Genomic DNA, 26586 nt, shown 5'->3' on the forward strand with positions numbered 1-26586 from the left:
GGCGACTGGGTCTGGGAGGTGGTGGAATGGAGTAGGAAATGATTGTTAATAGAGAGCTACTTATGGGGAAGACCAACATTTTCTAAAATTAGATTATGGTGATGGTTGCACAGCCTATGAAAATATTAAACTTTCAATTGCATACTTTAAATGGGTGAATTGCATAGCATGGGGATTATATCTCTGTAGAGCTGTTAAAAATTTGGGGATAAAGAGGGGCGTCTTAATGGGCAGCAATAAGAGGAAAGTTTTATTTTTCATATTAGGAAATAATAGATATTGAAAATGGATGAATTCTAAAATAGTGATGAAAGATTAGTAGGAAACAGAGAAGTAACTATTAGGAGGACTAAATTCAGAAACAGGCAGAAGTGAAGTGTCTGGGATGGGCAACGGGGCATGGGAAGTGCTGGAGCCAGGAACTATTGCTTTTCACTTTAAATTCTTTATTATTGATATTTAAAAATATTTAAAAATTTTACCTAAAATTTTTAGGATATTACAAAAATATACATTAGGTTAGTGAATAAGATCATTCTTTTCCTTACACAGATTTTGTCTGTCATTTTGGGCCAAGGTAGCTTCATCTCAACTACCTTGAACAGCAGGCAGATGCCATGGCTCCTTCCATTACATAGTGAGCAACTGAGCTCATGGAGTTGCATCACATGGTCTGGATTCTTACCTATGAAGACCTGGGTCTATAAAAACCTGTCAGGTCTTTATCTCACTTTGCAAATTGTTATAGTTTTGCTAGTCTTATAGTCTTAATTGGTCATTCAGTGGCTCATCCTTCATTTATTTTTTTATTTTTATTGATTTCAGAGAGGAAGGGAGAGGGAGAGATAGAAACACCAATGATGAGAGTGAACCATTGATTGGTTGCCTCCTGCACGCCCCCTACTGGGGACTGAGTCCACAACTTGGGCATATGCCCTTGATCAGAATCGAACCCAGGACCCTTTAGTTCGTAGGCTGACGCTTTATCCACTGAGCCAAACTGGCTAGGGATTCTTCACTAAATATATGTATTTACTGAGTGCCCATCACACGGGAAGCACAGTGCTGGAGACTGGGGATATTCTAGTAAGGACACTTAGTCCCAAGGAGCTGTCATTCTCCTAGGAAGACGCAATTGTCACTAGACAATTACCATGTGACACACAAAAAGAAGGGTGCCCTAGGAGCACATGGGAGGGGAGCCTAGCACCTTGGAAGTCAAGTAAGGCTTCCTGGAGGTGGTGACATTGAAATTGGTGTGTAAAGGATGAGTAGAAGCTAGCCTGGTGAAGGGGATGCTGGAGGGGAGACAGAATGTTTGGGATATTAAACGGCTGCTGTGTAGAGCATATAAAGAGAAGGGCAGGAAAATGTAGGCAGAATAATGAACCTCCAAAGATGCCCAGGTCTTAACCCCCAGAATCTGTATATATGTTACTTTTCATGGCAAAGGGACTCTGCAGGTGTGATTAAACTAAAGACTTGGAGGTGGGGAGATAATCCTGGATTATGAGTAGACCCAATAGAGTCATAATGGTCTTTATGAGGAAAAGAGGGAACCCATTTATTTGTTCAACTTCTAGAACTGTTATCTTAAGCCTCTAAGTTTATGGTAATTTGTTATAGCAGCAATAGGACATTAATGATGTAAAGTAGACTGGACAAGTAGGGAGGAACTGGAGGACTGAGTTTCCTGTAAGCCCCGTAAGGAGTCTGAGCTTCATTCTGAGGGCCAGGGAGCCTGTAAAAGGGTTGCACTTGTATTTCAGAATGGTGCTCCAGCTACAATAAAGGGAGTGGGTGGTGGCGGGACAGAATCTCCTCATGAGCCTGCTACTATGGATTCTACCTCATAGAGCCCAGAGCAATGGTCCCTGGCGTGGGTTCAGCAAGGACCCTGATCTCTGTATGGTTAGCAGGTACTGGGTATTGCATAAGGAGCCCTCAGTCTGGGATAGAGAACCCGACAGATGCAAAGCGTAAAAGTGCACGGTGCTGGGGTGCTGGCGCAGCCTTGGCCCCAAGAGGGCGTTTTCTCACCTTGATTTTCCACATCCTTCAGTGGATCCACCCCTGGAGACAGGATAAAAAATATGGGAGTGGCTGGTCCTGATTCTTCAAACGAGGTTGCAAAGTCTAATGCTCTTCCCACCACGTATTTGCTTCCTAATGTCTCCTCAACAAAATGCCTTCCAGAAAAAAGAGTACACAAACGTTTATCAGTCACAAAATGCTAACATCTGAGACACAAGTCTAGAGAAATGGAAGGATGTGCTCCAGGTCATGGGCTTGGTAGTTACGGAGCTGGGACCAACTCCAAGCACTTCTTGAAAAGTCAGCGCTTAACACCTGTGTGGCTAGTTGCCAGCTGGCACATCCAGATCATGGCTCCTTCTGCATCCCCACCCATCCAGGTCCTCACTGACTCCTCCATGAAGCCTGGTGTTGGGACATCCCCACCACCCCTCAGAAGACTGCCAGAAACAATGCCTTCGAAAGCTGGCGGCCGCTAAATCCTCCACACTTCACATCCCTGTGGTCCTCCACCTATCATTTAAGGCTCTCCAGGCTTCTATTCCCTCATGTTCTATCATTACCTGCGTTTCTTTTCATCTGACTCCACTTACCTGTGTTCCTTTCCCAAGTGTCCCATTTTACACTAAATAAAACCCTGAAGCTGCAACCACATACTGACCATCTGGTCCAGCTCCTGGCTTTAACTCTTCCTCAAGGACACTATTTTTCCTGTAGCCTTTCAGCTGGGCTCATTCTCCTACATCTGATGTGTCTCAGGATTGGAAGGTAAGATCATGGTCCCGCTCTCAGATGACTATTATTTATAATCCATTTACTTCTCTGCTCTGGCTCCATTGCAGCTCATTTCCCCTGACGTGTCACCACCGTATCTGCACGTCAATGTCATCTGTTGCTCCTTTGCTCACTGTAGTCGTTCACTGAACACTTGGACCCTTGGCTCATGGGCTTCCCACCACCTGGATGACATCAACATCCAAGTGGACAATCCTCCAGGGTATTATTTTTTAAAAATATATTTTATTGATTTTTTTACAGAGAGGAAGGGAGAAGGAGAGGGATAGAGAGTTAGAAACATCGATGAGAGAGAAACATCGGTTCAGCTGCCTCCTGCACACCCCCTACTGGTGATGTGCCTACAACCAAGATACATGCCCTTGACTGGAATCAAACCTGGGACCCTTCAGTCCACAGGACTCCTCCAATCTTCATTTCTCCCCACGCAGCCACCGGATCCCACGGGCATGCCCTCATTCTTGTTCCTACTTGGGAACTTTTTCTATGTCTGAAACTATGTATGGAAATATCCCACCCTCTGACCAGAACTTTCTATCCTTACAGTCCTTTTAGCAATTTGCCCTTCCTTCACTTATTTTTTTGTCTGTATTTGGTGCCATGATAAATGCAGTATCTTGGCATGTCTAGAGTTTTTTTTTTTTTTTAAATCATTCCCTTATTCTCTTTATTGCTTTCCTATCCAGTGTAGAGTCTATGGTCTGTAACTCATTTCTTTTAAAACAACTTTCTCGAGGTATAATTGACATACCATAAAATTTACCCATTTTAAGTGTACTATTCAATAATTTTTAGTAAAGTCACTAAATTGTACAATCTTCACCATAAACCAGTTTTAGAACAATTTTATTCTGCCAATAAGGTTTTTTGCCTTATTAAATAACTGCTATTCCCACCATCCAGCTCCAGGCAAGTACTAACTAATCTGCTTTCTGTCTCTATAAGATTGCATTGCCTGTAACTTCTAATCACTCTCTTGCCCAAACCGCACTTCCTCAACCTAACTCATTCCAACACACCAACTTGGAACGACCGGTGCTCTGGATCAACGTAATTCTGAACCTATACCTGGGCTGTTGTGTGCAGAACCATCTAATGGTGAGGACTGGTGCTGCTACGGATGCAGGGTCTTAACTAGCTGGGCCCTCAATGCTACTTGAAGTTGGTCGAGTTTCCCTTGTTGTCCTTCTCTCATTTTTTCACAGACCCTTTTTCAAACATTCTGCCCTCTCCTCCAATCTCCAACCCTGCCATCTCCCCTTTCCCATAAACTCAATTGAGGGTCTTGCTTCCTCCTTCTCAGAGAAAATAGAAGTCATCAGAGGAAAGCTTTCTCAATTTTCAATCATCTTTCTATCAGCACAACAACTGCCACACCTATCCCTCTCCCTCTTTCTGATGAGAGGGATGTTCTGCTAAGGATGTTCCTTCCATCTGTGCTCTGGACCCATCTCCTGCCACCGTAGATGTGACCAGCATCCTTCTCGGTACTGCCCACCTAGACATTAGGAAAAGACCTGGCAAACGCAGGCCTCGTGGGATTTTGGATGTTGGTACGAAGACTTCTGTTACTATACACACATGGCTTTTGTGCTCAGCCCTGCTAGTTTGGCCGCACTGAGATTGTGCCTGTCCTGCCCCCCCCCCCCCCGCCCCCCCGGCCCCTTCCCTACCGCATGGCATAGGTCATCCGGTCCGGCCGCATGGCCCTCATCATGCAGAGGCGCTGCAGGGCCGTCTTGCTCCTCCACTCCTGCGGGAACTTCTCCTTCTCAGGACATTCCGATTCCACGAACTTCTTCCAGCTCTTGGCAGATCCCTCAATGTCCCGGTCCAGATTACAGAATTCCTCCATGGCGGAAAGAGCCTAGGGAAGTTCAGAGAATCGTGCTCTGAAATGCAGGTTCTCACAGTGGAGACTTGCATTGAGTTGTGGGTTAAGCAGCGAGATGGTATTACAGATATAATTCTGTCTCATTTATACTCTCTCCTGGAGCCTGGAATCTTCTTCCAGGTAAACCCAAGAAAGAGGAAGGATTTTGATCAGCTCGCCTTTAGCAAACTGCCCCACTAATGTGCAAGGTTTAGCAAAGAGAGTGTTTGGGATATTATCAGAGCAGAGACCGAGCAGCACCTGCCTGCAGGGTATTGCATGGAAAAGCGACAGGAGGGATGCCATATTGTTCTGGTCAAGGAGCCTGGACATGTTAAGTATCTGACTCCTCCCTTTCATTCCCGTATTCACTCTGCCAGCAACTCCTTGCTAAGGATTGACTTTGTATTAATGCCAACTCTAAAACTTCCATGAACTGCCAGCTTCCGTAAGGATTGTGTCCAGATGCATAACTTGTTAATCAGATCTCTTCATTTGGTGCTTCCCTCCAATCCATCCAGTTCACCAGGGAGCCGACTGCCCGCCCACTGTCTGAGCACGACTGTCCCCAACTTTGGAAATGTGCCAGCCTCATTCCCAACTGAATTCCTCGGTCACAAAGCCAGGTCAGGTCCTGTTCTCTCCACCAAATTCTACCCCTTTCTTGTGTTGGTTCTACAAATTGTCAAAGTCCAGTTGCAAGTCAGCAACCTCCCTCATACACGTTCTCTCTAACCTAGAACACATAGCCCTCCCACCTTTTTTTTTTTGTGGAGCACAGAGTTGATATCTTTGTTTTAAAAAATATATTTTTTATTTTTAAATTTAAGAAAATCTTTATTGTTGGAAGTATTACATATGTCTCATTTCCCTCCCCGCACCCATTGACCTCTTCTAGCCCGCCCCCACTCCCCACCCCAGGCCCTCACTATCCTATTGTCTGTGTCCATGGGTTATGCATATGTTCATACAAGCTCCTTGGTTGATCTCTTCCCTCCCACCCACCCACCTCCACCTTCCCTCTGAGATTCAACTGTCTGTTCCATGCTTCTATGTCTCTGGATCTATTTTGTTCATCAGTTTATTTTGTTCATTAGATTCCACATATGTGTGAGATCATGTGATACTTGTCCTTTGCACAGAGTTGTTATATTTAGTAAAGAGATTGACTCAATTTTTAGATATTTGACTGCTGATAGCGTTAAGCCTCATGCCTCTCTCTCCTCTGCTGTTCCACATCTGAGCAAGCGGATAAGTAAGCCTCGGCACTCCCTCTCTGATGTGGAGGGAAGTTGTACCACGCGAGCCCTGTCCACGCTCAGGAACTCTCACCCTGGCTTCACCCCATAACTTCCATAAGACGCCACGGTAGTCTCCTTTCCTGGCTCCCTCAAACCATTCACAGACTGCTCCCTGCTCTCCCCAGAAGGTCTTATGCGAATAATAAGCTTTTCCATACCTTCTTAGGTATGTGTGTGGCATCGTCTGTCGACATTGGAACCAACTTTTGGGGGGTGTTGACCCTGTTTCCTCAGAGTGCCCACACACTCATCACTTACTTAGACACAGAGTTGCCTGCAGCCTTTCCACTGTTACTCAGCTCTGCTTGTGTGTTTGGTCTCTCCAATGATATTAGAAACTAGACTTTGTCCAAAGCACCTACCACAGTGCCACGAGTTTTAAGGAACCTACACATTCTTGTCATTTGAATTCATTCATTCATTCATTCATTCATTTGATATTTATTGAGTGCCTACTACTAGTACATGCCAGGCACTTGGGAATACAAAGCTGAACATAAAAATACACTTGCCTTCCAAAAAAGCTTACAATCCTAAGCTCAAGAGAACGAGGAGATGAAGGAGGTCTTAGGAAGTTTGTAAAATTCTGTTGGGCAGAAATAGAGGTCGGGAGAAGAAAAGGGTATTTTATGGGGAAGGATCAACAGGAGCCAGCATGTGGAGGGGAGGAGTGTGGGGCACGACAGGGAGGAATGTCACTGCAGTAGGAGAGTCTTACGGTGACTAGGGGAAAGCCATGCTGGAGGAGGACATGGGGCTGGACCCGGGCTTTCCCAGGCTCTTCTCCCGAGTCCCTGAGCACCTGTCCTGTCTTTCTGTGCCTTCCACACGGGCTCTGTGGCTTCTCAACTTCACCCTGGCCGCTCAGAGCAGGGAGCACTCCTTCGCTCATGTGGGGAGTGGAGTGCAGCTGCGGGCAGATGGTGGAGGAGGGGCCAGGAAGTGCGAGTTCTGGTCCCAGGCACAGCTCTCCTGAGCCTCTTCTGACCTTTGTGGGCTTAGATTTTCTCATTTGGAAAATGAGGCCAAGTAATTGTTCGCATAGCTCACACGCTAATGTAGATACAAGTGCTATGAAAACTCCACAGCCCTTCCCGTGCTTTCTTGGGGCGTCTGTAGTTATTGAATTGTGATTTCGGGTTTATTTGCTGTTCCTCCCGCAAGACTGTGAGTTCCCTGTGGGCAAGAACTTTCTTAGTCATCTGTGTACGCCTCCGGCCTAGCAGCTGTCTGGAACTTAGGAAGTGCTCAATTAATCAAGTTTGACATCTGGGCGGCCAGCAGGAAGGCTCTTAACAGGCCGAGGAAAGCTGCGGCCTCTGTAATTATTTCTCTGTGTGCTGGGAAGTCGTGTTCATCTCCTTCTGGCAGCACTCCAGCGCCTCTGCCCAGCTTGCATCATCATTAACCCTCTGCAGCCCCGTTGCCCCCTCTGGTGGTCACTATAGTACTGAGCAAATGACACTGCCATCGGGGCTCCCAGCTGCCAGGACTGGGGCTGAAACATGCTTCCTTGAAGCTCTGGATTGAACACAATTGCAACATTCAATCTCCCAAATGAGGGAAAGGCATTTCTAATAAGTTAAATGGAAATGACTAATTAACCTAATTACCTTGGACTGTGTAGCAAAATACAACGGTGCTAAACTGGCATCCAGAGCGGTGGTGAGGGGCCTTTCAAAGGCTAACACAGGCGTGCATCACAGATGAGGTTTTCTAATGAAGAGCAGAACAGTCCCAGTACCTTCAAGTTCTGCATTTGATTAAACTTCAAATATTCTAACAAAGGGTCCTAATAGAAGCAATATGTTATCACAAAGATTTCATTCATTACCTGCCTATTAGGGCAGCTGCGGAAACAAGGCCATCCATCTTCCTCGTCAGACGGAATGTTTAAAGAATTTTGTTTCATCGTGTCCTATTCAATTATACTGTAGTCTGTTTCTTTAGGCTAAAATCCAACTGAACACTTAAAAAGAGCATTTATCAAAGGCCTCAGTGATGGGCACTGCACACCGCGTTGTATTTCCACCGGCGCACATCCCGCACTGCGCTCGAGTGTGGGGCTGACTCGCTGCTCCACTAGCAGAACTCAGAGACGGGGAGAGATAAAGCCTCACTCATCTGCAAAGCTTTTGAGCAGCCAGATGAGCTTAGCCCACAAAACAAAACAAAAAATGCAGAGCGAAGAAAAGCAAACCAAACAATCCATTTTGTGAAAAGAGGAACGAACTAAATTGCACAGTAGCTTTGGAGTTGTCAATAATGCTTTTGAGCCATTTATTCTCTGTAACTTCTGCTGCCTGAGGGCTTTGTGGGTAATAGAGTGAAAGGCAACTGGATTTGGCCCAATTTGGCACCGCACAACTGCTCGAAGTTTTTCCTTCCATGGACAAGTGCTATAAGGTACAACCCACACCAACCACAGCATGTACACACCTTAGGGATGGGTAATTAACAACTGTAACTGTGATGGGGTGAGTCGTATCCACCAAAAAGATAGGTTGGAAAACGAACCTCCCGGATGTGTAAACTTGAGCTTATTTTAAAATAGGGTCTTTGCAGGTGTAATCCGGTTGGGATGAGTCAGCAGGATGGGCCATAGTCTAATATGACATGCTTTTTAAAAAAATATATTTTATTGATTTTTACAGAGAGGAAGGGAGAGGGATAGAGAGATAGAAACATCGATGAGAGAGAAACATTGGTCAGCTGCCTCCTGCACACTCCCCACTGGGGATGTGCCCGCAACCAAGGTACATGCCCTTGACCGGAATTGAACCTGGGACCCTTGAGTCCGCAGGCTGACGCTCTATCCGCTGAGCCAAACTGGTCAGGGCTGACATGCTTTTTTAAGAGAAAAGATGGAGACACACAGAGGGAGGATGGCCATGCAGAGACAGCAAGGATGGGGGCAGAGACTGAAGTGATCTTGCAACAAACCAAGGCACGCTGGGGCTATCAGAAGCTGGAAGAGCGAGGAAGGATCCTCCCCTTGCGGCCTTTAGGAGGAACCATGGCTTGCCGAAACTTGACTCAGACTTCTAGCCTCCAGAACTCTGAGATAATAAATTTCTGCCATTTTAAGCCACCTAGCCTGTGGTACTTTGTTATGGCAATTCTCAGAAACAAATATGATAGCCATAACCATAACTATAGCCATAACCAGAACCAGAACCTGCTTCTATTTACTGAATATCTGTATGTCTGACATAATCCTGTGAGGTAGGTATTTTAATGGCCGTTTTGAAGATAAGGAAAGAAAGTCTCAGAGGAATAAGGAACATGTCAGAGGCCGCACACACTCAAACTTGAATCCGGAATGTCTGACTCCGGCCTTTGTTAGAAAGTTCATACCCATCACTGCTCCCGTTCTCAGATACTCTCATTCAGAACTGCTTTCCATAATGTATTTTCCACAGGGCATCAGGCTATGCCATTATTCTCAAGCTCTGGGGCAGCACTGTCCAACAAGGTAGCCACTGGCCAAATGTGAGTGCAGAGCAAATAAAATGTGGCCAGTGTGACTGAAGAAATGAAATCTTTGATTTTAACATCAAATACTATTATTTTAACATCAAATACAAGTAAGTTTAGAAATTTGAACTTGCTTTAGTAATTGGAAAACTTTTAAGAATGTTTGAAAACTTGGGTATATGGATCAACTGTTTTATCTCTAAAATTTTCTGAAATATAAATTCAAATAAAATATTTCTGATGAAAATTTAGCATCTAATTGAGAAGTGCTATAATGGCAAAAAATACAAACTAGAATTCAGATTCAGTATAAAAATTTAAAATAGTTCATTAATAATATTTATAGTAATTACACATTAAAATGATATTTGCCTTATTGGTTTAAAGAAAATATATTATTAAAATTAATTTCATATCACATTTTTTATTTTACTTTTTTAAAATCCTCACCTGAGGATATGTTTTTCATTGATTCTAGGAAGGGCAGAAGGGAGAGAGAGAGAGAGAGAAAGAGAGAGAGAGAGAGAGAGAGAGAGAGAGAGACATTGATGAGAGAGAAACATTGATCAGTTGCTTCCTGTACATGCCCAGATCAAACCCGCAACCCGGGTATGTGCCCTGACTGGGGATAGAACCCGTGACCCTTCTGTGCACGGGACACTCTAACCAACTGAGCCACATTGGCCAGGGCAATTTGTTATTACATTTTTACTCTATGGCTACTAGAAAATTTTAAATTACATATGTGACATACATTATATTTCTTTTGGACAGTGGCACGTCTATGCATTAATATCTTATGTAGCCTAGAAGAGTTGATGGTTTCCACACATGTGGTCTGCATTTATTGTAATTATTCTAAGGCATTTTGTAACTTTGTGATTTTATTGCTGTTGTGAATGGAGTGTCCCCTTGGTTCTTGCCCAATACATTATTCCCCATCTCATTTGCCAGATTGGGTCCAGAATGACAAATAAAGTTAGTAGATAAAAACCAAATCACACCTTTATTATTTAGATCAGAGATCAGCAAAATGCAGCTTGCAGGGCCAATCTGGCTCACCACCTGTATTTATAAATAAAGTTTTATTAAACTCAGCTATCCGTACCCTGGCTCATACCACAAAAAGCTGCGGGTTCGATCTCCACTCTGGCGCATTTGGGGGCAACCAATTGATGTTTCTCTCTCCCTTTCTCTCTCTCTCAAATCAATAAAGCACTTCCTCAGGTGAGGATTGAAACAAAAAAAGAAACTCAGCCATTTTCTCTTGCTTATGTCCTGTGTGTGACTTTGGCAGAGTTGAATAGTTGTGACAGAGTCTGACCCTCAAAGTAGAAATATTTACTATGTAGCCCCGTCCAAAAAATGTTTGATGACCTTTGATTTAGATACAGCCCTAAACAAAATAATTTAAGAAATAGCAACAGATTCTGAAAAAGGAGTTAGAGAAATATTTTGGGCAATGGCGGCATGGGTGGAATTAGCCTTGGATTTCCAAAGATGAATCGTTTGAAGCGGACAGCAGGCATATAAATGACTAAATGTGGGGCTTAGTTATAAAGTAAATCAGACTGGGATGGATCTCAAGGGAGCGATGCTGAGGGAACAAGCTAGTCTGAAAAGATTACATACTGTATATTTCCATTTCTATAACATTCTTGAGATGACGGCCTTATACAGATGGAGAACAGATTAGTGGTTGCCAGGCATTAGGAGCTGGGGGAGGGAGGAGGTTGTTGTGATTATGAAGGGGCGACATGAGGGATCCCTGCAGTGATGACATTTCCTCTGTCTTGGCTGTGGTTGTTACATGAATCTTCACAGGCACACACATGCTCACACACAATGAGTGCATGACAAACCTAACACTGGTGGACTGTATCAATGTCGACTTCCTGGGTGTGATGGTGTGCTACAGGAATGCAAGATGTCACCATAGGGGGAACTGGGTATAAGGAATATCTCTACATTTCTTATAACTGCATGTGAATCTACATTAGCGCAAATATTTAGTAAAATATACACAGAGAAAGAGAGCTAATCATACTATTTCAGACTTTGTGCTATCTATGCTAATAAAAAGGTAATATGCTAATTAGACCGGGCCAACCGGACATCTTCTGGATGTCCGACTTCCTTCAGGACAGTTAGGGGATGACCAGGCCAGCATGGGGGTAGATAGGGGGCAACCAGGCGGGCAGGGGGGCAGTTAGGGGGCGACCAGGCCAGCAGGGGGGCAGTTAAGGGGCAACCAGGCAGGTTGGGGAGCAGTTAAGGGGTGACCAGGCTGGTCGGGGAACAGTTAGGGGGCAATCAGGAAGGCAAGTAGAGGCAGTTAGGGGCAATCAGGCAGGCAGGTAGGCAGGTAGGCAGGTAGGCAAGTGGTTAGGAGCCAGTGGTCCCAGATTATGAGAGGGATGTCCGATTGCTGGTTTAGGTCCCACCCCATAGTCAGACATCCCCTGAGGGGTCCCAGATTGGAGAGGGTGCAGGCCAGGCTAAGGGACCCTCCCCCCCACATGAATTTCATGCACCAGGCCTCTAGTGAAATGTATAAAATGCAACAAATGTGGAAGAGGGTATACGGGGTGTGTTTTGTGCAGATGCCAGTCCTCACACAGCACCAGTGCCCGCCGTGGGCACTCACTCAGGTGGGACTGGGCAGCTGCCCTGGTGGAGCGAGGATGTTCACTCAGCCCACCTTTCTGCTCGGCATCACGCCATGGCTCCCACTGAAAGGAACTTACAGTTTGTGCTCTTCTCAATGTTCACAGAATCCCAACCGAGCCAAGCTGAATAATATGGAAAGAAACTGGGCTTTGCCATCAGACAGGCTGGAATCCGAGTCCTAGACTTACTACTTATAAAATGTGGGACCTCACTTTCCTCAGATGTTAAAAGGGAACAAATAATCCCTATGGCCCAGGTGACCATGGGACTAAGGTAAGGTGATGCATTTCTAAGGTGCTCAGTAATTGTGAGTTACTCTTAGTCCCTGGTGACCCCAGGCTGGCTGCATCCCCTGCCTTGAGGCGGAGTTGGTTAGGGTTAGGGTTAGGTTAGGGCGGAGATGCCTGAACAGAGCCTGGCATCTGTGGCTTCATGGAGGTGCTGCCCCAGCCTCTCAGCACCCCCATACCAGCCCTAGGGCCTCACAGAGGAGCCCACGACAGGGGAAGGGAGCTCAGCTGAGTCAGAGAAGCTCCCAGGATCTTCCTCTTCCCTCACATGGGGAGGCTGAGCCCTCGCAGCAGCAGGCACTGGCTCGGCTCGCTCTCTGCAAAGCCATCCAGTAGCCAGGAAGGGGGAGCTCTGCCGTGGGGGGCTATGTTCAAACAGCTCCCCGATGAACCCCAAAGAGAGCCCTGGGGACAAGGGTCTGAGACAAACTCCGGGAGATGAGAACATGCCTTTTTCCAGGGCTGGTACTGACCTTGATGCCTCCCCAGGCCTGACGGGAGAGGAACTCCACGGGGCTGGTGACGCCAGCCTGCACGGGGGATCGCAGCAGGAAGTCCAGCTCCGCCGCCCCAACCGCCTCGTTCAGGAGGAGGATCTGCATGAGGACGATGACACCGCGTGTCTTAGCTGGTGATGGGCACAGGGTCCGGAGGGCCTCAGGGTCGTCCCTCCGTTAACTGCTGCTACTTCTAGCACTAGCGCTTGCCCATCAGTTTTGATTGTTAGAAGCAGGTGGCGTGGAAGAAGGTGTATATCTGTGCAAATCACTCCTGTGTACATCTGCTCTCTCCCTAAAATCAGCAGGACTTAAATGCACCCGGCGAATGACTATAAACTTGGAAAGCAAGAGTTTTATGTATCAGTCATACGTGCCATGGGATGCATTCCTGCCATCTATTGAGAAGATGATACACCCAAATGATGTGATTTGAGGAGTGTGTCAAAGTAACATATGAGTATATGCAAAATAGAAGTGCATATATGAATCAACAATGCTACGGGGCTTCCCGGGGAGGGGCGTGGCCAGGGAGCAAGGCTGGGGGGATTGATGTGATGAAACTTTCTTTAAGTGTTTTGAACTGGGTCTTGGAGAAGCTGAGAGACAGTGATACTGACAGGGAGGGAAGGCTTTCAGGGAGGAGGCACTGAGAGTGCAGAGCTCGGAGGGAACTGGGGAGGTGTGCAGGGCGTTCCCCTCATCTGAGCTGAGAGTCATGCTGAGAGCTGCTTGGGAAGTTGTTCTCCCCTCTTCAAGGAGTGTTCTCTGCTGAGGAGTAGCAGACGGAAATGTTCACTAAGAAAAAAAATAGTTCAGTCAATTTGAGAAGAAGTCTCTAAGGCGATAGGCTAGCAATAATAGATGAGGCAGACAGGCCCTTGCAAAGTGAGGCTGAAATATTGACGAGGAGAGAAGAGTGGAAGGTGGGGAATAATTGGTGGGAGGGAAGTCAGTCTATGCTGGGCTCTGAGTTGCTTTTGTGATGGCCAGGCTGTCCTCGCTGTGGAGTGGGGAGCGCCGAGTGTGAGGGACAAGCCACACGAGCTCCCCCATGAGTTCAGTCCTTGAAACGCACAGTCAGCACAGAAGTGACCCTCGAAGATCTGGCTTTTAGAACTGGAAGAGGCCTCAAGATCATCGGATTGGGACTCTTAATTCATATGCAGAAAAAATTCCCAATGCTAACTGAGTACAAGCAAATACGTTTTCATTTTTTTTTTCATGTTAAGAAGTAATAAAAGACAAAGGTTTCTTATTAACACCAGTGGTCCCTCGTGCTCCCAGACCCTGGAAAACCATGGTCCTAAAGGACACTTTTAAGGTCAAGGCTGCTATAACTATAGACAGCCATTTGCAATTTCTTATTCCAGGGGAATGGTGGGACATTAAACTTAAACCCTACAAGTAAATAATTACTGAGGAATACTCTAGACCAGCGGTTCTCAACCTGTGGGTCGCGACCCCTTTAGGGGTCGAACGACCCTTTCACAGGGGTCGCCTAAGATCATCGGAAAACACATATATAATTCCATATTGTTTTTGTGATTAATCACTATGCTTTAATTATGTTCAATTTGTAACAATGAAATTGGGGGTCACCACAACATGAGGAAATGTATTAAAGGGTCGTGGCATTAGGAAGGTTGAGAACCACTGCTCTAGACAGTTCTTGGTGCGTCTCAAGAAGTGTCTAGTCATTGCTGTGGCACCTGCTTCCTCTCTGGCACCGGTATGGGTTGATGGGGAGTGGCTGCTGAGGACTCTGGGGAGCAGGACCTCAGGTCACGCAGGACCAGCGAGGAAAAGGACAGCGACTGATGAGTGGACAATGATGCAGCAGCAGGCAGGCCCCCAATGGGACCTTCCGGTCTGACCCCTCTGCTTGGAGCTCAGAGTCCTCACATGCTATGGCAAACGATGTTAAAAGAAGAAAGTTTTTTGTTTTGTCTTGTTTTTACATTTGCCGATTGGGCACTAGAAAATGACTTGTTTTCTGGAAACTTCCTCAATTCACTCTTACCTGAAAGGTGAGCTGGGCAAGGTAAGTCAGCTTATCACACTCGAAGAGCCCGCGGGTGGTGTACTGGAACACGGAGAAGGTGATGCTGTCCATCAGGCTGGCCACGCGCTGCGGGAGACTCTCGTGGGGCGCGGCCTTCTCCACCGCCCTCTGGAAGATGCTGCTGAAGGCCTGGGGGCGGGAGGCGGGGGGGGGGGGGCGCGGTTACACAGCTGTCAGTTCCACTCTAGTCTGACCTGTGAAGAACATCATCACTCCCAAGTCACAGAACTACTTTCCTAGCACCTCCTGGCGAGAAGGAACAGCAGCAACAAGAACATTCTGTCTTTGTTTGCTGTTTGCTTCGTTTGCTCATATGAATTATCATGTGGTCTCAAAGTGGGCAAAGCTCTGAGGCACGGAGAGAAGAGCTTAAGTTTTGATCAGGGAAAAATAAATGTCCAGTGGCCAAAAGAATTAAATCCAGTAAGTTTTGTTGTGTAACTACCTGATAAAAAGTTGATACAGTCAACAATAACCAGCTGGGATTAATTATTCCACCTACTGGATTATAAAATTCTTGAGAGTAGAACCAATGTTTTGTACAACTTTGTTGTCCAAAAGAGACCCTTGTACATAATGGGCACTCAGAATGTTTTTAATTAGATGTTATATAATAGACTGAGTCATTTAAAAAATCAAAACATCATTGGGTCCCTCCCATTGTTGGCTGGGCAGATTTCTTTCCCTATTCTTGTTTTGTTGCTTTAAGAAGAAAAAACTCTTCGGGCTTTTAACACCAGGCGTCTGAAACCCAGTGGAGAACATGTAAGATTTGTGCCTCAGTATTTCCTCATCCGCCAAATGGGGGCGGGGGTGTGCGCATGCCTCTCCCTCCTCCATAGTTCCATGCGTCTCTTGTTCCGAGACATCCTTGCAGCTTTTCTCTACTCGGCTTTGATGATCCTGGCGAGGGCCTCTGAGCTCACTGTGATGCCCGCCCTCACGTGGCAGGCTCCAGGCTCCAGGCTCCAGGCTCCAGGCGGCAGTGCGGGCTGGCTGGAAGCTGGCGATGCTCCCCAGCAGCATGGGGGGGGGGGAGGGGCTTCTCAGTTCATGGAGACCAAGGGCATCCTTTCCCACCAGCGGTCACTACGGCTTTCCCCTAAAACTCCACATGACATTGATCAGTCAAGAGTCTCCAGTTACCACGTTTCCGCAACGTGATTCACAATTCAGGAAAAGATCTAAAGAAATGTTGAAAACCTGGGCACATGGAGCATGTTCTTTGCACTGGACTGACTCTGGACCTTGTCCTTCCCGTCCTGGAAAGCCCCCTCCTCTTCCTCTTACCGCCAGCGCTTAGACAGCTCTGGTGCCGGGCCTGACTGCTTCCTCCAGGCGTCTCTCCTGCCCACAGATCTTATTTCAGTTCTAATGCTCTTGTTGCTCCTTTAGGGCCCTTAGATACCTTTTTCCTTTTCCTGTTACCAGGTGGAGAGCACGCTGAGGTGGCGGCAAGCCTTACCAATTGTCTTATCTTTCCAGAATCCAGCCCAGCTCTTCACATCAAACAGACACTGAAAAGATCTGTTAAAGGAATGACTGAGGCCTGCCAATACCCTAAAGAGCTGAGGCAAAGTAGGGGGGCTGCTCTGGCCCCAGGGTGAACACGGACTTCAGGGGCAGGCGTGTAAGACAAACAGGTGGGGGTAGGGACGTGGCAACAGGGGGTGGGGGAACCATGCCTGTCTAGGGAGCAGCCCCCCCAGCTTCAGCGAATTTATGCTACGTGGAATGTGAGCTCAGTACTGCGAAACCTTCCAGACTTTCAGGAGAAGCCAGAGTTAAGACTTGTATGAAATACCCTTCTTTTAAAGTCTTTGTCACCAATGAAAGTATTTGAAAAGCTCTCCGAGGACCAAGGAAAACAGGTCAACAGGCCTTGGGCCTCCAGTGTGTTCTACCTGCTTCTGCCGGCCTGTTTCTTACCTTTCCATCCGATGAGAAGTGCTATTCCTTTAGCTGCGGCCCGGCCCACCCCCCTCCCGCCCCTCCGTCCCTCGTGCACACAACAGAGGGAGCGGGGCCTTCCCTCATCTGCGTCTGCATCTGCAGGAAACCTTAGTGAGGTCTCTTCCCACAGGAGACACCCTGGCCCCTGCGAGTGCGTCCCATTAACCCCCTCCGAGCCTTTGGCTGAGTTTTAAAGAAAGGTTACTTTAACATCAAGTGCCACCTCACCCATGTTATAAACCTCCGAGTTCCTACTAAACCTGGCTTTTGAAGTTTTTGCAAGTCTATGAGCACACTGGCCTCACCGTGGTCTTCCGACTGTGAGAAGGCCTCTCCTTTCTCTGCTGGGACAGGAACTGTGAGATCCGGCCGCAGGCAGATGCCGAGCATGGAAATGCCGGTGGCTACTTTCCTTCAAATCACACAAGGCTTCTAAGTTATTGTTGTTCCAATACTTTTGAAGACACTTATTTCTGCTCCTTATTAGAAAGTGTTAAGCCTGCTTTCAGTGATCGAGCTGGTTTATGAACTGTTTTTGACGATTCTGCAGCACAATATGGGACCCCAAACCCCACCCTCTTATAAATAGAGCTTCCAATGACGAGCCCACACTGGGGTGCGGGTGCTGACAACTTGCAGTGGGTCCTGCACACACGTTTTCATGGCTCCAGGGATTTCTTCCTTCCAGGCAGTCACTGAGCTCAACGGCAAGTGCGCCTGGAACTGGGAGGTGATCCCGTGGTTACTCGGCTTAGCTTGCAGACTTTCAGACAGCCTTTAAGTACTTTATAATCTTTCATATGTTTTGACCTGAATATAAGGCTAAGCACTGAATTTCTTTTAAAGGCATAACATACTGCAAATACAGTTCAGCTCATCTGCAGCCTCTGAGTGAGGGAAAGGCGTGGGAAATGGTGACATGTCATTTCCCATTAAACGGGCCCAGGAGCTAGCGGCCCGCTGATTTCTCAGCTGCACACCCATCCCCACACCGAGGTCTCCATAGTGCCACTGGGCTTCACAGAATGACCTGTGCGCCCTGAGTGTGTGTCTGTGTGTATAAACCCTTCCCCCTGTGTGTGAGTGGGCGGGGGGCATGTGTGTGCGTGTGCGTGTCCTCTGTTTGTTGGGTCAAATCGAATAAAGTTGTTCAGAAATGCTCTACCACCAGGTAATGCCTCTTCAATTGTTGAATTTTGGTGAATGTCCTAGGGGAGAAATCTACAATTTCAGGGATGCATTTAAAATTTATGTGTCTTTATTTTTGATGAGTAAGATAAATTTAGTCACCGCTTATAATTTGATAACACCTTTGGTTTTAGAAATAATTCAAAACCCATAAAATGGTAGCTTTGGGATATGAAGGTAATAAGAAAAGTAATTTGAAGTTGGTCTATTATCATTGCCTGCTTTGGTGTTAATGGATGTGCATGGCACACATTCTAGTTTAAGCTCTTTGGGGGCGGAGATTACTTCTAACATGTCTCGGTAGCCTCTCCCACACATTCTGCGAGCAAGTGGCTGCCATGTCATGTGCGCTTACTGAATGAGCGAGGCCGGGACTTGGTGTGGTTCTGCCTCGGTTCCAGCCGAATCACCAGTGAGCTGTGAAAGCCCCAGCTAAAGAGACCAGGGATGTAATACAGTGTGCAGGCACTGCAGCTGCTCCCCTGGATTTGATCTTAGAGACCTGCCACAGCTAATGAAAGCTCACGGTAAGCTGTCATGGGGAACGGCACCGGCCACATTGTGCTGCTTTGGTACGATTATGTGAAAACCTCCAGGTGCGAGTCACCTTGAGAGAAAACTGGTACATGGGGTGGATCCTGCTGAGGTCGTTCATGATGAAGTAGAGCAGAGAGGCGCGGGCGGCCACCGGTCGATAGTGCTCGCGGGCTTCATTGATTTTCACTTCGGTCACCTTGGCCTCCTGGACCTGTTAGAAAAAGAAATGGTGGTCCATTGTGCAAGCCAACCAGGGCTTCCTGCGAATCAGCTTGTGTGAGTCACAGAGTCTGTGTGTGGGGTGGGACAGACTGCGATCGGGAGAGTGGCTGAGGGTTGGAAAGCTGCCGTGGTGTTCCTTAACGGAGCTTAGAGTAACCATCTTTCAGGGGGTGAGTGTCAGCCCTTGCGGCTGGGCAATGTGGGCCGTGCAAGCCTCGCGTACCATTTCTTAAATATATGTCCAATATAAATAACAAAAACTTCTATAAAAAAGTCACAGCCAGTGTGGAAGTAGTTGGTTGAACTAATGTAAAAACAGCAACAGAAGATGGGAGAGGATGATCAAAGTGTTCTAAAACCTTTACATTATTTTTGGAGAGGCTATCAGGGGTGGGCAAACTTTTTGACTCGAGGGCCACAATGGGTTCTTAAACTGGATCGGAGGGCCGGAACAAAAGCATGGATGGAGTGTTTGTGTGAACTAATATAAATTCAAAGTAAACATCATTACATAAAAGGGTACGGTCTTTTTTTTTTTTAGTTTTATTCATTTCAAACGGGCCGGATCCGGCCCGCGGGCCGTAGTTTGCCCACAGCTGGGCTAGATATATTGCTTAATTTTAGACTTTGTTAAATTAATATATCTATTGTCAAGTCACATAAATAATGAAATTTTTTATATATAAATGAAATAATGAGTAACTTTAAAATCAGCAAAGGATAAAAGAGGAGGATAAAGAAAAAGGAAGAAAGGAGAAAAAATAAACAAAAAGCCTGGTTAATAGAAAACACAGATTAAGATAGTAGAAATATTTAACTATATCTGTAACGTTAATAAATGTAAATTGGTTACATTCAGTAATAAAAAGACAAAAAATTCTCAGAAGGGTGTGGAAGTGACCAGAAATCACATAATTGATCATATTGGTGTTATCACAGATTCATACTCTTAAGCTCACCTGGGTCCTTAATGCTGCCCATTATTCTGTGTGTCTTTAGTCAACTTTCATTTTTTGCAACAACTATTGTAAACCTTCACTCTTCTCCCCCAGTCCTCTACCTCACCACCGTTCCCTCTCTGAGCAGAGTACATGGGAGTGGCAAAAGGAGAAGTGAGTATAGATAACTCTTTAAAGTAGCCAAACTATGAAATGGTAAAGAGAGAAAGGATTGTAACTTAAAGAGTACATGGATCCTTCAAGACTTTCCCTTCTTGTCCATTAATGTTCTGTCCCTCTACCCCAGCGGCCCATAGGGACCCACGAACTATTTCTAGATTCACGTTTGCCCTGTATCTCCTATCGCACTGTAACTAACTATCGTCCTAAAGATAAGCTCTTGCACAGTGACAGATGAGTACTAGAGCTGGTGGGGAGATCATAGTGTAAGGCATCAAATGTTGAGTCACTATAATATACACATGAAACTAATGTAAATAATGTAAGATTATATACCAATTACACTCAAATAAAAAATAAAGCTTTTATTGGTGACCCAAATTATATTTCTCTTGCCTTTCTTATGTACCCGACTGTATTAATTATTCCTTGCCATTCCCATTAATTCAACTCTTCTTGGTGACTGCTCCTTTTCCTTAAAATCCATGCATCCTCCCAACCCCAGCTAAGATCTTAGCATGCTCAGTCTCTCCCATGTCAGGGGGGAATGCCGTGAAGGATCCATTTACTCTTTAAGTTACAACCCTTTCTTTACCACTTCATAGTTTGGCTACTTTAAAAGTTGTCTATGCTCATTTCTCCTTTCTCAACTCCCATTTACTCTCATTCTAATGCAGGCTTCTGCTTCTACTGCCTCACTGAAACCATTCTCCCCAAATTCATTGATAACTCCTTTTTGCAAAATTCAGTGGGCACATCTCAGCCATTATTCAACACTGTTGGACATCCCTTCCTCTTGAAATGCTTCTTTTCATGATACCTTATTACCTGCTTTTCCTCCCATCTCTCGACTCCATTCTATCCTTCACATCTTTACTTCTCTTAAACTGTATCAGTATTCCTCAATGCTCTACTCCCAGTCTTATTGCATTACTGGTGTCCTGGGTTCTTGTGATCTCCCAGGATAGAAGTCAAAAGAGATCACCAGAAACAGATACAACCCTGGTGCATTGGCCAGGAACCAAACTCAGGTCTCCAACATGTCAGGCAAAAATCTTACCATGGAACCATCCTGAGTTCTTGGGAGCTCCCGAGATAGAAATCAAGAGAGTTCACCATAAGAACAGTACTCAGGGGAAAAACGGTGTACTAAGGGAAACAACATTTAAAGGGAAAAGAGAAATGCTGCTCCCTGAACAAAAGCCAGGGAATAGTTTTAAAGAAGTTGGGGCTGGAAGGATGATGTCTAACCGTGATGTCTAAGTATGGAGAGGCGGGACTCTGGTGCCTGTGTGGTAGAACTACATGCTTCTTCATGCATCACATGTCTCATTAGCAGGTTAATTCTCCACTCAGGGATTTTTTTTTAGGATTTAAACGAGGGAGGGTCACCAAAGGGCAGTCTTTCTTGCTAGCGCACATGCGTGAGTGAAGGGAACACAATTTAAGCTCACGGGAGTAAATCTTGCAGACAGAAATGACCTTCAGTCTAGCTGCTAATTGGCTGCAAGGAGAGGGTAAGCTATACGAGGAGATTAATGAGTTTTTGACTGGTACCTGCTGGGCTCCAGGAGTGGCCTGCCTATCTCACTTGCACACACATCTCTTAGGTGACTTCATTCACTTCTAAAATTTCAATGATCAACTACCTGCTGATTATTTTCAGCACTCTATCACCAACCCAAGATCATATGCCCCAAAACCCATGGGACAATCCCATGTAAATGGCTCAAAGGCATTGCAAACTCAACACAACACAAACTAAAACCATCATCTCTTCTCATTCCCAAATCCACTTCTAATCTCTCTTTAATTTTCAGTTATAGGCATCAGTACCTTTCTAGATGTTTATTCTTGGAACCTGAGTAATTTCCTTGACTACACCTTTATCTATATACAAAAAGGGGCAAAAGTAGGTTTATAGTTGACAGTGTGCAAAACAGTTTATTTTTGTATTACTTATTGCTTATTGTATTATTTCCCATATGAACAACTGTAAAGCTACTTATGTCCACCTGTGTGTAATCATATCCAATGAATTGGCAAATTTTTCAATTCTACCTCTGAATTTGCACATAGCTCTTGAATTTGCCCACTTCTTTGCACCACAACTGCCAACCTTAGCTCAGGACACCATCACCTCTAATCGGAATCACTGTGCCCTCCACTACTTTCTCTGCCTCCTTGCTGGGAGCCGGTCCATCCTTGCTGTTTCAAAGGACCTGGCATATATGGCATACTGTTCTTAATATGTTTGCTCACCTTCTTGGCACTATGTGTTTTAACCAAGGTCTCTGAGAAAGGTTGTTTCCCCAGGTAGGGATTTTCCCCTGAAGTTAGGGAGGAAATAAAACCTCTTAACTAAGTGCCAGGTGGGTAATTAATCACTTTAACTACGAACAATCATCCTTAAGCTACATAATCTTTACTCCCTGGAATGGAGATAAGAAACGCCCTAACCTTTGAAATAGAGATTGATAGGATTGAATCAACTGGTATAAATACAGATGTAACAAGACAGCAAGAGACAGAGAGAGAGACAGAACCTAGGCACAGAACCTACACAGAACGTTCTCTAGAGACAGAAGAACTTCGCTGGAGAGAACATGGCAAAAGATCCTGGACAGAAACTGGCCTCAGAACCTAGAGACAGAACCTAGCGAGAGAACATGGCAAAAGATCCTGGACTGAACCTGACTACAGAAATTGGCAAGAGAACCTGACTAGAACCTGGTGGCTGAACCTGGCTGGAGAACCTGGATAGAACCTGGCTGGAGAACCTAGCGAGGGAACATGGCTACAGAACCTGGCTGGAGAATCTGGAGAACCTAGCAAGAGACCATGGACACAGAACCTGGCTGGAGATCCTAAGCAGAATCTCTCTGGAGATCGAGACCAGAACTTGGCTGGAGATCCTGGCTAGGCTGCTGATCAACTGAATGCTGTCTCCGTGTCATTCCTTCTTCGCCGACTCCGTCTACACCTCTGGGGACCCCTGGACCCGCTGGGGTTGGACCCCGGCTCCTCCTCATTCCCAAGCTCTCCTCCAGACTGTATCTGGAGTGATCTTTCTAAAACACAGCTCTGACTATGTTACTCTCTTGTCTAAAAAGGAAAACAAAAAACTCTTTTATGATCCCCAACTCTCATTCAAGCCCAAACTTCTTAGCATGGTCTACGAAGTCTATTGCAATGGAAACAGCCTACATTTCCTGCCTCATCTCCAGTGACTACTTCCATCTCCTCTACTGTCCCTCGAATCCTTTACATGACAGAGAAATGTCCCTCTCCTCTGGTTGAGCTGAGTACTTTCCCTGTATGTTCATGGCCTCCTGTACTTCCTCTCCCACAGCCCTCACCACCGCTTTGCAGTTGCCTGTTTGTCTTTCTCCTTCAGAGGACCAGGTCCTGGAAGCCTGGGATTTTGGCAAGTTCATTGTTGTACCCCCAACTTTTGTCATGGAATTTGGAATAGAACAGCCTCCAAGTAAGTATTTATTGGATGAATGGATGAGAAGAGAAAGAAGACAAACAAGAAATGAAACAGCAAGAGAAAAAAAGATTCTATAAATGCCTGGTACACAGCAGGCACTCAATAAATGTTCATTGACTTTAAAGAGGAGGATAAAGAAGGAATGAGCTGTAGCCAGTTTGGCTCAGTGGATAGAGTGTCGGCCTGTGGACTGAATGGTCCTGGGTTCAATTCCAGTCAAGGGCGCATGCAGGGCTCGATCCCCAGTAGGGGGCGTGCAGGAGGCAGCCAATCAATGATTCTCTCTCATCATTGATGTTTCTATTTCTCTCTCCCTTCTCCCTTCTTCTCTGAAATCAATAAAAATATATTAAAAAAGAGTCATTCTTCCATCTCTCTGAAAATTAATAAAAAGAAAATAAATAAAAGAAAAGAAAGAAGGAATGAGGAAGAAGGAAGAGATATTAACATGGTTAATTTCACCTCTGACCTACTCCCTCAAAGTGGGTTGGAAAGTGTCCTCTCATCTCTTCTGCCCCAGGCAGTGGAACTTCTGCTGTAAGTACTGTGTACACTGTGCATGCCCCTCTCTACATTTACGGAGGCCATAGTGAACCACGCGCAAAACCTGGTGGTCACACCAGAGTCCCAGAGACAGGTGAGGCTGGACCTTCCTCCCTTCAGTCTCTCACTCAAACCTCAGCTGTCTGTTATCCCAGGATGGCATGAGCTGGTTTGTCTGCCCTGCCCATGGTTGCTCTCCTTCTTTGCTTTTTTTTTTTTTAGATTAAAAATATTGATTTTTAGAGAGAGAGGGAGAGGAAGAGAGAGAATGATTGATGTGAGAGCGAAACATGTGTCAGCTGCCTTCTGCACAGCCCCTATGAGGGCTCAAACCCACATCCCAGGCACATACCCTGACCAGGAATTGAACCAGCAACCTTTTGGAGCATGGGACTACCCCCAACCAGCCACATGGGCCAGGGCATTCTTCATTTTTCCTACCTTGTTTCTACCTGGAACAGAGTCTTTATATTTGGAGAAATCCCAATAATCTGACAATAAGTGTATACCCTCAAAGGTGTATTGTACCTGGACACTGTTACAGACACACTTAACCTACTCAGACCAGTATTTTTTTTTTTTAATACTCACCCGAGGATATTTTTTCATTGATTTTTAGAGAGAGTGGACAAGAGAAGGAAAGACAGAAATATCGATGAGAAACACATTGATTAGTTGCCTCCTGCATGTGCCCAGGGCCCTGGCTGGGGAGGAACCTGCCACCGAGGTACATGCCCTTGACCAGAATCGAACCCAGGACCCTTTGGTCCACTGAGCCAAACCGGCTAGGGCTCAGACCAGAATCTTAAATACTCTTCTGATTCAAGAGCAGAGCTGAAAATGAGGGAAGAACTGTGTAGGTTCGCAGCCTGCTGGGAATGGGCGGGGGAGTTTGGCCCTCGGAAGTCATGTCTGCTAGTCCCCGACAAGGGAAAATAAAAGCCTCCCAAATGTCGTGAAAGAAGGGGAGAAAGCTGTACCCTAAGTTGTTTGCAGGGTGGTACAGCTTTTGAGAGCTGAGTTTCCTGGGAAGCCAGTGACATTCTCTCCTTAAAGTCAGACATGTGAGGTTTTTGCATGCTGGGGTTTCCTCCAGGTGCGATCATGCCTGAACCAGCCAAGTCTTATAGCAGTGTGATCCCTTACCTTCCGGCAATTCTACAAGCTCACCGAGGAGTTAAGTTTGAGCTCCCAGGCCCTGCACAGACTACTGCATAGGCTTAAATGCTCATCACACATTTGTGGAGGTGACTTGTCAAAAGCAATTCCCAGAAGGTGGGAACTCCAAATACAGAACGTGAGCCAGTCATTTCAGGAATCCTGTCGTTTGATTTTCTAGGAGAAACTTGGGAAGACAGGAAAGCCATCTGTTAGTCTGGCTTCTTTTACCTAAAAGTTGAATGCAGGGTCTGGGAGGGGGGCACTTGCTCCCCAGCTCAGGCTGCCAGGGTAGTTTCACCTTTTCCTCAACTTCCGCCGCGGTCTGCTTGGTGACCTCCAGGTTCTCCACAAGGGCCGTGTCTCCCAGGAAGTTCCCAGAGGCCGAGGAGAGGCGAGACAGCAGGCTGTCTTCCAGTGTTTTCAGGGTGATTTTGAAGCCATTCTGCTGTTTCGTGAGATCCGACTGCAAATATCAAGTGAGAGGGAGTCACATATAGAAGCCCAGGGCATCCTACTCTCGGGATAGATCTGAAAAAGTAAACATTTATGGGACCAGGGTCCCTTCTCTTAGAGATGCAAACTGAAGGCAAAATAGCAGAATGATTGAGACCATAAGCAGATGAGATGAGCAACTGAGCTGAATCCCAACTGCACCACTGCCTAGTCATGTGACCTTAGGCTAATGACCCCTGTAGACCTTTAGTAACTGGGGCTGGGTTAGTCCCAGTCCCTACGCCTAGGAGTGCTGTGCAATGCTGTGCACAATGCCAACAGTCTGTTCACGAAACAGAACCTATTTTTGTGAATAGTTAGAAGGTAGGGTCAAGTGTTAGCTCCCCAGAGGGTCCTCTCTATCACCACTTTACTGGTCCCAGAGAATAGGTCTCCTATGGATACTTTTTTTGGAAAAAAAGTCAACAGAAACTGTCTTACACAATTTAGACAGGAAGCTCGCCTCAAGACTGCTGGGGGTTGCTGGTGTCCAAGCAGATCTCACTTCGTCTTCCCTCTCAGATGGTTAGGTTCCTATCCTACAGCTCTGGACACTCTCTCTCAGGTGGGGCCATAACCTCAGGCAGCTGTGGCTTCTCTGCCCGTGCACAGCTGGGGTAATTGCTTTTGGATCCACAAAAGAACAATCTTCCTGTTGGAGGCTTGAGCCATGGCCACCCTGCTCACCTTCTGCTTCTTACAAAACATTCCTCAATCCCAGTTTACAACCAGGATTTGCTGTTCTCTGCAGGGAATGCTCTGTGCCAGGGTCTTTAAAATTAGTGAGGGCCCAGCTGGCATGGCTCAGTGGTTGAACCAGGTGGTCACGGTTCGATTCCCCATCAGGGCACATGCCCCGGTTGCAGGTTTGATCCCC

The 26586-nt window shown here is 46.1% G+C and overlaps 1 protein-coding gene across 1 annotated transcript in view; it reads right to left on the reverse strand.

Annotated features, from left to right (window-relative positions):
* The window catches only part of DNAH9 (dynein axonemal heavy chain 9), a gene marked incomplete at its 5' end in the record, with an annotated part of 338080 nt that overhangs the window by 41111 nt on the left and 270383 nt on the right, over positions 1 to 26586 (reverse strand). The window contains 6 exons of the mRNA XM_081109536.1: positions 2041 to 2189; positions 4503 to 4696; positions 12914 to 13036; positions 14961 to 15131; positions 18751 to 18891; positions 25516 to 25680. Coding sequence (XP_080965662.1) covers positions 2041 to 2189; positions 4503 to 4696; positions 12914 to 13036; positions 14961 to 15131; positions 18751 to 18891; positions 25516 to 25680 — 943 coding nt within the window. The remainder of the gene's footprint in view (positions 1 to 2040; positions 2190 to 4502; positions 4697 to 12913; positions 13037 to 14960; positions 15132 to 18750; positions 18892 to 25515; positions 25681 to 26586) is intronic.

Source organism: Myotis nattereri, assembly GCF_964212035.1.
Source record: "Myotis nattereri genome assembly, chromosome: 16".
Lineage (NCBI taxonomy): Eukaryota > Metazoa > Chordata > Mammalia > Chiroptera > Vespertilionidae > Myotis > Myotis nattereri.